General features: G+C 43.0%; 1 protein-coding gene across 1 annotated transcript; it reads left to right on the forward strand.

Moving 5' to 3' along the window:
* Positions 1–3875: 3875 nt before the first annotated feature.
* Positions 3876–10153, forward strand: RPL37A (ribosomal protein L37a). The gene is made up of 4 exons (XM_075001367.1): positions 3876–4009; positions 5672–5800; positions 6711–6793; positions 9993–10153. Exons 1-4 carry the CDS (start codon positions 4007–4009, stop codon positions 10054–10056), a joined length of 279 nt encoding a protein of 92 aa, XP_074857468.1. The 5' UTR covers positions 3876–4006; the 3' UTR covers positions 10057–10153.
* Positions 10154–12361: the final 2208 nt, after the last annotated feature.

The following is a 12361-nucleotide window of genomic DNA, read 5'->3' on the forward strand; positions in this document are numbered from 1 at the left end:
ACTTGTCTGCATTCCCATCCTGGCCTTTCAGAAGAAATGCCATTTCAAGAGCCCAGCTCTGGTCCTACTGCTGTATCTCTTTCAAGTCTGATCTGTTCCAGGCTCCTGTCTGAAAATTGTTGGGTGTTTAAATATGCATTTGGATGAGTACATTGTCTGGGGTTTTAAAACAAAATTAATGTCAAACTGCACAAGGTTCTTATGAAAGGGGAAAAAAATCTTTCTTTTGCATGAAAGTGGTGTCGGAGGGTTAGAGGAGATCTCTCAAGCTCCATCCCTCGTAGATGCTGGGAGGTTCATGATAATTCTACATACTGCCATTGAATTGGGTTTGTTTAGTTTGGAAAAGAGAAGACTAAGAAGGGACACAACTTGTAAATGGCTGAAAGCATAGGACAAGAAGCATAGGACAAGAAGCAAATAGCATCGGGGAGGTTTAAGTTGGACATTAGGAAGAACTTTGTGTCAGGGTGTAGTTAAGCACAGGAATACATTTTTTAGGGAGGCTGTGGAATCTTCATAATTGGAAATATTTAAGAACAGGTTAGACGAACATCTGTCAAGTCTGATCTAGATGGTGCTTGGACCTGCTGGAAGTCCAGGAGATGACCTCTTAAGGTCCCTTCCAATTCTACTATCCTATGATTCTTTCTTTGGCAAAGTTTGTCATATATATTAATAAAGAGGACCTTGTGGAAATTTAACAACTGTTTCTGAAAGTCTTTAGGAGGAAAGAAATGAGTCCTCCAAGTAATCAGATTATATAGAACTGTATATTATAAAGCCAAATCACATAGATTATAAAGGGAACATTGTGGTCATCTAGTCTGATTTCCTATATGATGTGGCCCATAGGACTTATTGGAATTCTTGTTTGAACAAGAGCATCTCTCTTAGAAAAATATCCAACCTCCATTTAAAACTTTTTCCAGTGATGGAAAGTTAATCACAAACCTTGGTAACTTTGTCTAATTCCAAGTTGCAGCCATTGGATCTTGTTATACCTTTTGTCTGTAAGACTGAAAAGCTAGTTATTGTCAGATTGTATAAGACTAATCAAGTCACCTCTTAATCTACGCTTTGTTAAACTAAACAAGTTGTGCTCCTGGAGTTCATCATTATAGGGTGTGTCTTCTCATCCTTAAATCATTGTCATGGCTCTTCTCTGAAACCTCTCCAATTTATCAACATCCTTCTTGAATTGTGGAAACCAGAACTGGACACAATGTTCCAGCAATATTTGCTCTCATGCCAAATATTGAAGTAATATTGTCTCCTTTTTCCCACCTTAGATTCCCTTGTTTGTGTCCAAGGATCACGAGACCTTTTGTCAACAGCTTTGCACTGGGAACTCTGGCTTATCTAATTATCCACCAGGATACCCAAGTCCTTTTCAGAGTCACTGCTTCCTAGGATAGAGCCTCCTCCCATTCTGTCAGTATGGCCTGCATTTATTCTTTTGTTGTTGTCATGAGTGGGGAGAGGGGAAAACTCATTGTTTGCATGCATCCAGTTTACCAGATGGTCCAGATCACTTTCAGTTCTTAATTAAAAACAATAGGATTATCCTATAATAAGTACGGACAGAACTCTGTCAGTCTCACACTCCTACTCCATTTGGTCCGGATTACTCAAGAATTCGGTTTAATTGTACAACACAGCCTCTTCTTCTTGAACCTTCACGTTGTGCGATATTCAGCATGGAAAGGGCTGCTGGTTTGTTTTTTTTTGTCTTTGTTAGACAGAAATTCCATATTCATTACCCAGTTATATTTGGGATGCTTTCTGAAGGCCAGAGACTCCCTTTTTTGATCTGAGTAAGGGACATCGAGGTCTTACACCTGTCTGCCTTTATACAGATTTTGATGATGAAAGAATGTTTGGAAAAAATCTGGTTGGTGGGAGGGATAATATAAAATTATTATAAAGTACTTCTGACCTTTTTGTCTCTTAAAACTCCAAATTTGCTGTTTCCCTTTTTATTATTCTTGTATCTACTTAGTTCTTTGATTTTCTTAAAAATAAAAACCAGCTAACCACTCTCTCCATTTTCTTTTTATGGGCTCTTCAGATAGGAAGTCAGAAATCTGCATTCTGTGGCTAAATCTTTAATCCAATAAAATTGATCTATATCTCTGTGGATTTTATCACCTGGCTGTTTCCTGTATCCCTGAATTACTACATTTCTACAATATTTTTCAACTGAGGGATCATTCCAACTCAAGCTGCAACTAAATTCCATTTTGTGAGTTTGAAGCCTTTAGGTAACCCTATTATCACAAGATGGATTTATCAGATTTAGCTGTGTAAGACCAAAAAGCATGGGCCGGGGGCAACTCAAACTCTTGGAGTGGAGGTAATTCTGAAAGCAGGTCCTAGGTAGCTTTATGCTGCAGTTGGATCCACATGAAAGCAGAACTTACTTTTGTGATACTGCTTGTGTGTTCTGATTGGCCCCTACCTCTTACCTTTTGTTAGATTAAGAAAGCTAAATTTTGAAACATTTCCCTCAAATGTACCTGCTGTATATACTGTATCCTGTACCCTTAACTCCATGTAGATATAGGACATAGTTGCCTAACAAGGCTACAGTTAGTAATGATGTAACATTAGTGACGGCAATGAATCCATTTCTATTGCATGGTTTTATTTGAACTCTCTCTTGTTTCTTCTGTTTCTTTTGCCTATTCTCCATCCTTTTGCCTGGTAGGCATACAGATAATCTCCTGTATAGATAGGATCTGATGCATCAGAGCAGGGAGATGAGCCATCAAACCTGCAGTCCTTCTGGCTGCACAGGTTAACGTACTACAAGGGAAAAAAATCCATAAACTGTCTGCAAATCCTGCACTTCTGTGGGAAGAGGATCAAAGCCTGAGGTTCAGTGTCAGACTTGTCACTCTTTTTCTTGAATAAATATTATTGATCATAAAATTATTCTGGCATTTTAAAAATGCTAGTTATAGCTTTGACCCTCCACTGGCGAGGACCCCAGCTTCCCTATCTATAAAGCAATGATGCAGAAGGGTCTCAGCCCTCCTGTTTCAGGGCAATAAAATAACCTCTGACTGGTGTCAGGAAGAAAATTTCCCCGGGGCTGAGTTATTTCGCTGTTGATCAGTGTGGGTGTTCTAGCACTTTCCTCTGCAGCATCAGGTACTAGCGGCACTCAGCTCAAATACAAGCAGGGCTCCCTACCTGCAGGATTGCCTAGCAGGGGTGTGTGGGGGTGGGGAAGGGGCAGCAAGTCTGAGTACTGACTTCTCTTCTTTTTACAAAAAAAAAAAAAAAAAAGCACTGAATTCAAGATTAGGTAGACAAGTGCAGGTCTGCTGTTCTTGGAATTAAAGGGCACTTTTAAATTTGCTATATTGTTGTACTTTATTGTCCTTTTACTACAGGTTGATCCTCTCATCTGGCACCCTCAGGACTTGACTGATGTTGAAAGAGAGAATTTGTAGGACCAGGGGAGGACAGAAGTGCCTAGCACAGGGTTTCCCAAACTTTAAATAGTTGGGACTGGGTTTTTTCGAGTACCCTTTTTTGTGGCCCAAAAATATAAACACACACAAACATGAAAAATGAATAAAATTTGACTGTTTGTTATTTATTCACAATAAGAGTACATAGCAATCACTTGCATATTTTCTAAGGATTGGTATTTGTTTTTTTCCAAGGACCGGTACTGGGCCATGGACCACACTGTGGGAAATGCTGGTCTAGCATGTTACCAACCCTTTCCCTGCTTACAAGGCTCTTAGAAGAAGGCTTAGCGGCGCCTGACTCTCCCACGAATCTGAGTGCAACAGACCGGCCACAGCAGAGATGCTGCGGAAGCAGCAGGGGGCGACAATAGAGTCGTACACCTCCGAAGGGTAGATAGTCCCACTCTGACGCCCGGGAACTTACTCTCCGTGGTTTGAGCTGCCCTTCCTTCCGGCCAGGCTCATGGTAATGCGCCTGCGCAGGAAGTGCCTCCTTCTTTGCGTCCGGGCGCGGCAGGGGGATGGTGAGTGTTGCGGAGGAGATCCCGGCTTCTCCCGGGTCAATCCGCCGCCATCCGCCGAGCGGGCCGGCTCGCCCGTGCCGGGAGGGGTCGGCGCCGCTGCCGCGACGCCCGCGTTCTCTGGGGCGGCGGCTGTGGGGGGGCAGCTACACTCTGAATTTTCGGAGCGGGCCCGCGGGGGAGACTGAGCCGGGGACCTTGAGGGGGAGGGGCCTCTATCCGGGGTGGCGGTAGGGCCCGGGCTGCGGGGGGTGGGGTCCGGCTCGGGGGAGGATCTGGGCCGCTGAGGGGTGAGAGCCGGGGACCTTGGGAGCGCGGAGGAGACAAAGGCCGGACCCGGGCTGGGGGTGGGGCAGACAGCCGTGGAGCTTGTGGGGACCTGGGCCGCTACATAGTAAACCGGGGACCTTGGTGGAGGAGGGACCTCTGCCCGGGGTGGGGGTAAAGCCTGGGCCGTGGACGGCGGGGGCGGGCAGGATATGGGGCCTGGGGGGGATTAGGGGCTTTCCTGGGCGGAACTCGCTGGTGGAATCGGGGTGCCAGCCCTTTGTCTCCGTCGTAGGCCTGTACGGGCCGTGGGGTGGTTCGGGCTGTAGCAGTGCGTTTCCTATGCCTGGATGTTTGGTGATCAGGACAGCGGGGAAGAGTCAGAAAATAGGGGATCTTCTCCCAGCTTTGCTGGTGGCTCATTTTTATTGAGCTCTGACAGTTACCACGGGCAGCAGGCACTGATCTCAAAACTGTTGCCTTTCCGAGGGGCTGTAGGTTCTGGAAGAGAAATAGAAACAAGTAACTGTGGGAGAACTAGGGGAGAAACAGCAAATTTCTCTCTATTCTGGTTTCTGCCTGGTTCCATGGGCTTCACAGAGGAAGAGAGGGTCTTCAGGAGAGATGTGAATTAGGGAGCATGGGGCCCTGTCATACTAGGATTTATGGAGATCATTCTGAGTCTGGGGCAGTGAGAGCTTAAGTCTGTTGGAGAAGGAAATAAGGTGGGAATCAGAATGGTGTCACTGAAGGTGTAAAGGAATGGGTGAGGAAAGGTTATAGAGAAGAAACCCTGATGTAGGCCAGAGTGGAGTTCCAGGTCTTGGAAGGAGGCACGGGCTTGAAGTTGGAGATGATGGGTAATGACAGAGCTGTGTGAATCTGAACAAGCCATTTAATTTTTGGTTTCTCTCCTATTTCTGACTATTGATAAAAATATTTAGTTTTGCAAGACTTTGTCTATGACTGTGATCCTCAGAACATCTGGTGAAATGCTCTGTGTACATAGTTAATGATGGAAACCTAACTTAGGTTCCAGTCTCCTTTGCCTGTCTTCAAGTGCACTGGTGTGTCTGTATGCAGCCATTGCACATTTGTGACCCTGAGCTGTACGTACCAGAGAAATACTTGTGGAGCTGTGGCTATGGAATGATTCATATAGAATTGACTTTCCAAAATGCTGGACAAATTTTAATTAGCTGCAGTGCAGTACAACTTTATTTTGTGCAGCATATTTGTGGAAAATATACTCTTTAAAAATACTGTTATATAACTAGAGAAAATAGATTCAAACTGTGTACAGATAATTTTGCTTTAATATTTGGTTGCTGTTTAGTGAACTGCTAAGCTGTCTGGTTTTAATTAAGCTCACGTGTGTGGTGATTTATATCCTAACAGGCTAAGCGCACCAAGAAAGTCGGAATTGTGGGTAAATATGGTACCCGTTATGGTGCTTCTCTTCGGAAAATGGTAAAGAAAATAGAAATTAGCCAGCATGCCAAGTATACCTGCTCCTTCTGTGGTAAGGTAAGAAGAGCCCTCTGATTCACTCCAGGAAATTTTCAGGCTTAACATGTAGAAATGAGATTTTTTACTTCTGATTTCCCTGCCTCTTAATATATAACAGCTTAATTACTTTCTAAGCATTGAGTGGGGGACTCCGATAAGGGTTCCAGTTAGCGTAATGATTTTATGATAGTTATTTATCCATTCACAGTTAGATTGGTATTGGAGCTCTTTTCTTGTTTTATATAGTCTTGTGAATCAGTTTGAAGCTGAAGTGGCTTTATAACCATATGAGTAACAATTTAAGCTGCAACAACTTGTAAATGAACAACTGTAGTTAGGAACAAAGTCCAGTTCAGCTCCTCTACTTTTTTTGGTTTTTCCTCAAACAGCTGCAGATTATTTTTAACATAGACAGTTACCACTGTTGTGGTATATTTGCCCTGAGGCCTTATCTACACTGCAGCCAGAATGGAGACTCTTGATAATCTACCAGTGGTAGATTTAGTAGGTCTAACAAAGACCTGCTGCATTGACCAGAGATCCCTCTCCAGTCAGCTGCTCTATACTTTGCCCCCTGTGAGAAATGTAAGGTGTAGACCCTTTGGTAACTCAACCTAAGGTACATTGAGTTGAGCTAAATGATTTATGTAGCTGAAGTTGTGTATGTTGTGTGGACTTACTGCAGTAGGCTAGATACACCCTGAGGAAATGCTGTTACTGAAGTAGGTCTATATTAAGAGACCTATGGGAAGTCTGTTTTCATGTTTGTTTGGCTCTGATTGCAGATATAGCTGCTGTGAAATCTTTATATTTAAATCCTGTTTTCATTGTGTTGTTTTTGGTGTAATACTGAAAGGTGGCTCATTTTTACTGGGCAAAGATGTGCTTGTTTTGGTTTCTTCAATTGAAAGTAAATACTTTGTTACAGACGAAAATGAAGAGGAAAGCTGTGGGTATCTGGCATTGTGGATCCTGTATGAAGACAGTTGCTGGTGGTGCCTGGACCTATAAGTAAGGAGACCTAATAACTAGATCTGTTGTCTGGTAGTTGAAGCCAATTTAATGTTGTTGCTTTCTGATTTGCTGCTGCTTATTTAAGCAGATCACAGAACTGGAAGGAACCTCGAGAGGTCATCTAATCTAGTCTCTCGCACTCACAGCAGAATCAAACACTTCTAGACCAGTGGTTCCCGCTGCTCCTTTGCTGGGCCACCGCCACAACCTCCTTTGCGCAGCTCCCCACAGCCTTCCTACTCCCTTCTCCCTCCTGCAGTGCAGGCAGTTCCCTGCCCTGCTGCACTGAAATGGGATTTGATTTAATTGGTTTAATGGCTGGATCCCTCCTGCTGGCCATTAAACCAATTACATTGAGTTCCATTTCATCAGGGCGGGGACCAGGAGCTGGAGGAGTGGGCAGTCGCAGGAGCAGCAAATTTCTTCTTAAAGAGCCCCACGTGGCTCGGAGCCGCCTAGCTGGCAACAATTAGAAAATCTAATGGGAACCCATGTTTGGGTCCTGACCCATAGGTTGGGGAACTCGCTGGTCTAGATTGTCCCTGACAAATGTTTGCTTTTAAAAATCTCCAATGATGGAGATTCAGCAACCTCCCTAGGCAATTTTATTCCAGTGTTTAACCACTCTGACAAGAAATTTTTCCTGATATCCACCCTAAACCTCCCTTGCTGAAATTTGAGGCCATTGATTCTTGTCTTATCAGAGATTAAGGAGAATAATTTTTCTGTCTTCCTAACCACCTTCTAGTTACTTGAAACCTGTTACTGTCTTCCCCCCCCACCCCCAGCTAAACAAATCTTATTCTTTCACTCCTCCCCATAGGTCACCTTCTCTAGACCTTTATTCATTTTTGTTGTTCTTTGGATCTTCTCTAGTTTGTTCATGTTTCCTGAAATGTGGCACCCATGATTGGACACACTACAGTTGAGGCCTGATCATGGCTGACTAATAATGAAAGAATGACTTCTTGCATCCTGCTTACAACACTCCTGCTAATGCATCCCAGAATGTTTGGTTTTTTTACCCCAGTAGTGTGCCACTGTTGACTCTCATTTAGCTTGCAGTTCTCTGCGACCTCTGCAGATCCCTTTCCATAGTACAGCTTTCCTAGACAGTCATGTCCCATTTTGTAGGTGTGCAGTTGATTGGTTCTTCCTCAGAGGAGTATTTTGCATTTGTCCCCATTGAATTTTGTTCTATTTTCTTCAAACCATTTCTTCAGTTTGGAGTTGCTCTTTGAAGGTTAGGAACCTGTGCTTTTTCCCTGCATGTTTGCAGTTGATTCAGAGTATGAGAAGTTCATATTCTGGTTAGCGTATACTTAGTGTGCTTTTGTGACTATTGAATCCTGTCTTTTTGTGCTGCTCTTTCCCCCCTTTTTTTATTTTTTAAGTCCCTCTGGAGTTCCTTGCAACCTTCTCCAGCCTTAACAAAGCAAATTTATTTTAGTCTTAACTCTGCCCCATTCTTAACATTAGCTTGGATCACTTTCCCTTTATTATGGACGTCCTGAATTAGAAAACTGCCACTCATAATTATAGGATTGCAAGATCTGCTTGTGATGTTGCAAGATGTGCTGTTTCTTATCACTGGTTTTAAAAAATTCAGACGTGCTGTCTTTGGTACAAAGATCATATCAGTGTCCTTCTTCCTTTCATTATCTGTAGCCATGGAAGCAAAGGTTTTAAATGCTTTAGATGTTGTATATGTATGTATATGTGTCTTTGACACCAGTTATAGGTAGGAACAAAATGTTTCTGAGCCATGTCTTCAAGGGTTTGCATATCTAGATATCTGCCTATTTGTTAATATTTCTATAAATGGTGACAAACACATTTGTTAAAAAATGCACAGTAAGCTCTTTCAAATCCAGCAGCCCTGGGACCAGGAGGTTGCCAGATATTCAAATATTCTGGATAATAGAGGTATACGTAGCAGTGCATAACACTAAATAAAACCAAGGTTAGATATTAAGAAACAAACAAATGTATGCAGAGTACTTTATTTACCACCAACAGTAGTATTGTACACTGTAAACTTATACAGTGCCCCTAGCCTTCAGAACAAGGGCAAGAGATGGATGGCAGGAGATAAATCACTTGATCATTGTCTTCTGTTCTCCTTCTCTGGGGCACCTGGCATTGGCCACCGTCGGCAGATGGGATGCTGGGCTGGATGGACCTTTGGTCTGACCCAGTATGGCCGTTCTTATGTACTGAACTTGCTATATTTATTAGTACTTACAGGCAATGTAATTAAAATTTACTTATGGTTAAAATGCTGGCTGTTTTGAGAGTTCTGGGTAACAGAATGCTGGATATGAAAGTTTACTGTAGCATGATGACCTTCCTTATGGTATTTGTTCAGTAAGAGTTTTAATTTAGGAACTTTGGGGGGGCTGTGCTTACCATCTGAATTTTAAGTTCCCCAACCACTGTGTCATCAGAGCCTTGTCTAGATAGAGGTTTTGTACCCATACTCACTATTTTGGTAGAAAAATCACACAGTTAACCAAAATAGTAAATTTTTCACAGCCCTTACAGTGAAGGTGCTTTACCTTTGTCTTATGTGCGTTTCCCACAAAGATAGCTATACATGGAATAAAGCACAACTGTATAGTTCTAACTGAATCCACACTAGTAAGATTGTGTTGCTTTAACTACAAAGTGGCTCTGTGTCCCATTGTTAGTCTTCAAAGTGCTACATGACTGTTTTGTTTGAATACAGACTAACACGGCTACCTCTCTGTTCCTATACAATGGTATAGTTAAAGTGGTATAATATTGTAGAGACAAGGTTTTAGGAATAAATGTCTTTTTTTCCCCTTTGGGCATTGCAGCCAATCAGTTACAATTGTTTGGGTGTTTTAATTGTAAATTTCATATTTTAACATGTCACTTTTAACCTTGTCAAATTCAGAATTTTTAGTGCTTTGGAGTTAGGCTCCTGGATGCCAAAATGACATCTTTCCCTTGCTGTGTGATGTCAATACAGCACAACTTAGCTTGAGATACAAGACATATAGCTGTGTGCATCTTCTCAGCCTCGGATACATGTTGGACGTGGGATATTAACATGGAAATGGACTGTTGTAACTGTTTCTCTTCAGCTGGTAAACTGAGTGCACAAGGAGTGCAACTGATGATCGTTGTTGGTAGTTTCAGTGCAGGAGTGACACTGTGGTTTTTCTTACAGCACCACCTCTGCAGTGACAGTGAAATCTGCCATCAGAAGATTGAAGGAATTGAAAGACCAATAGGAGCTTCTGCCTGTTACCGTGATTCATACTTTCCTTCTCCAGTGTCTGAATATCTCTACTATCCTTTTGTCAATAAAAAGGATGTAGTGGAATGGAATCCTGTTTGTTCTTCTCTGTAAAATCATATCTGGTCTTTGATTGCACTATGATTGCAGATCTGCTTAGTTGTAGATTATCTTGTCAGGAAGGCACTCGTAGCAAGTTCTGTATCTGTTATGGTAGTGAACTTACCATTCTTTGATTGACATCACACCATCAGAAGTAGCTCAATCAGCATCGTTTCTCTCCAGTTGATTTGCATGTTTAAGTTTTATTAATCGAATGAATCAGTGGACTTGTACGTGTTTTTAAGAATTCTAAAGAAAAGTCTAGGCAGGGTCTAATCTGGCATCATGACAGTTGTGCAATAGCACTAGTCAGTAATGTATTTATTTCTGGGGATATTTTAACTGGGAGGGTTGAGATAGTGAGGGGGAAAGGAAAAGAAGGGGCAGATCTCAAGTGCTGTGGAATCTCCGTATAGGTTCAGTTTCTCTGCACCCACTCAACAGCTGTTTCTACACAGGCCGCTTCCTTTGGAAGTGGCATATTAATACATGGAGCGAAAGATGCTAATGAGGCATGGATGTAAATTCCCCACACCTTATTAGCATAATTTCACGTGATTTGGAGTCCGGAAGACCGTTCTTCTGGACTCCAAAACGCCATGTAGAAGCATGGCCCGGGGTGGGGTGGGGGCGCTTCCAGAAGGAAGTCCTCCTCCTAGAGGCCCCTTCCCAAAAATTTGCAGGAAGAAGGGGCCTCCGGAAGAAGGACTTCCTTCCAGAAGCACACACCCCCCGCCTCTGGGGCTGCGCTTCTACATGGCGTTTTGGAGTCTGGGAGAACGTGGTGTTATGCTAATGAGGTGTGGGGAATTTGCGTCCACGCCTCATTAGCATATTTCACTCCGTGTATTAGCATATGATTTCTGAAGGAAGTGGCCTGTGTAGAAATGGCCAGCTGCTGCTTTTTGGGAGGTTTAGCTGTTCCATAGCATGGGACAAGGAGCGGTGGGAGCCCTATTTACAGAGTCTCCGTGGAGTTGGAGTGGAATTGAAGTCACAAAGAGCCACTCTGCTTCTTGCTGTGTATATGAATCCCATTGAGCCTTCTACAGACATTGAGCTCTCACTGATTTTGTTACATTTCTTTTTGTGTGACTCTCTGTTACGGGCCACCTGGTGCCTTTCTGTCTGGGCTGATGTTCCTGATTGGTAACAGGTCCCTGTGGGTTGTAATCAAAATGTTAGCTAAATCTTACTGAATCACACATCACTATAATAAAAATTAAATGCACAAACATTCATGCTTATCCAGTTCAAAGACCTACTGAGGGAAACAAAGTTCCAGTTTCTAGAGTTAAGAAGAGTAAGTTGTGAGTTTCTGGAGCTTTAGTTTTTGGTAACTGGAGGCAGTTGTCACAGGAGTTTGAACTATCTTTCAGTCACCCCTGATAAAAACTGGATACTGACACCATCTGTATTTTGTGGGCATGCAAATAAGGAAATGACCCAGCTGGGAGTGAGGTGCTTGCAGTCACACAGGAAGATAAGTCCTATTTTTGTGATATTAGAAAGATTTCTTCCCAAGTGTAAAGTTGCCGTGTGAACCTAGTTTCGGGGACTTCTGTGAACTGCTGAGGCTGCAGTTCAAGAGGCTGAAACAGTCTCTTTATAGAGCAGTGCCCCAGATGGAGGCAGTGCCCCAAGTGTTTGAAGGATGCAATTCAGATGCTTTTAACAAGACCTGAAGAAACATGAACTGTGCTGCACTTCATTATAGACCAGACCATCATCAGCGATAACTGTGGGCTCAGTGCCCATGGGTGTCTGATGCCTCTTTCCATTAACTCCTGCATCAAGCCTGTGAGTCTTTGCTGAGCTAGAACATATCCCTCTCATAAAGACAGCTGTAGAAAAAGTTTATATTAATGGCTTGCTACACCCAGGGTTGTGAGCTCAATCCTTGAGGAGGCCATTTAGGGATTGGGGCAAATAGATGTCAGGGATGTTGCTTGGCCCTGCCAAGAGGGCAGGGGACTGGACTAGATGATCTCCCAAGGTCCCTTCCAGTTGTAGGAGATGTGTATCTCTGATTATTCTATTCTATTCCAGTAATGGCCTGGTGTCATCACAGACAACCTTTATTTACCTGCATCAGAACTCTTTTCCCCTCCTTTTATATCTCCTGTCCACAGTGAAAAACACAAACCCTGTCACAATTTAAACTCTTTGGGTTCTCTGATAACAAGGTAACTCTTAAA

The sequence above is a fragment of the Carettochelys insculpta genome, chromosome 8, assembly GCF_033958435.1.
Source record: "Carettochelys insculpta isolate YL-2023 chromosome 8, ASM3395843v1, whole genome shotgun sequence".
NCBI lineage: Eukaryota > Metazoa > Chordata > Testudines > Carettochelyidae > Carettochelys > Carettochelys insculpta.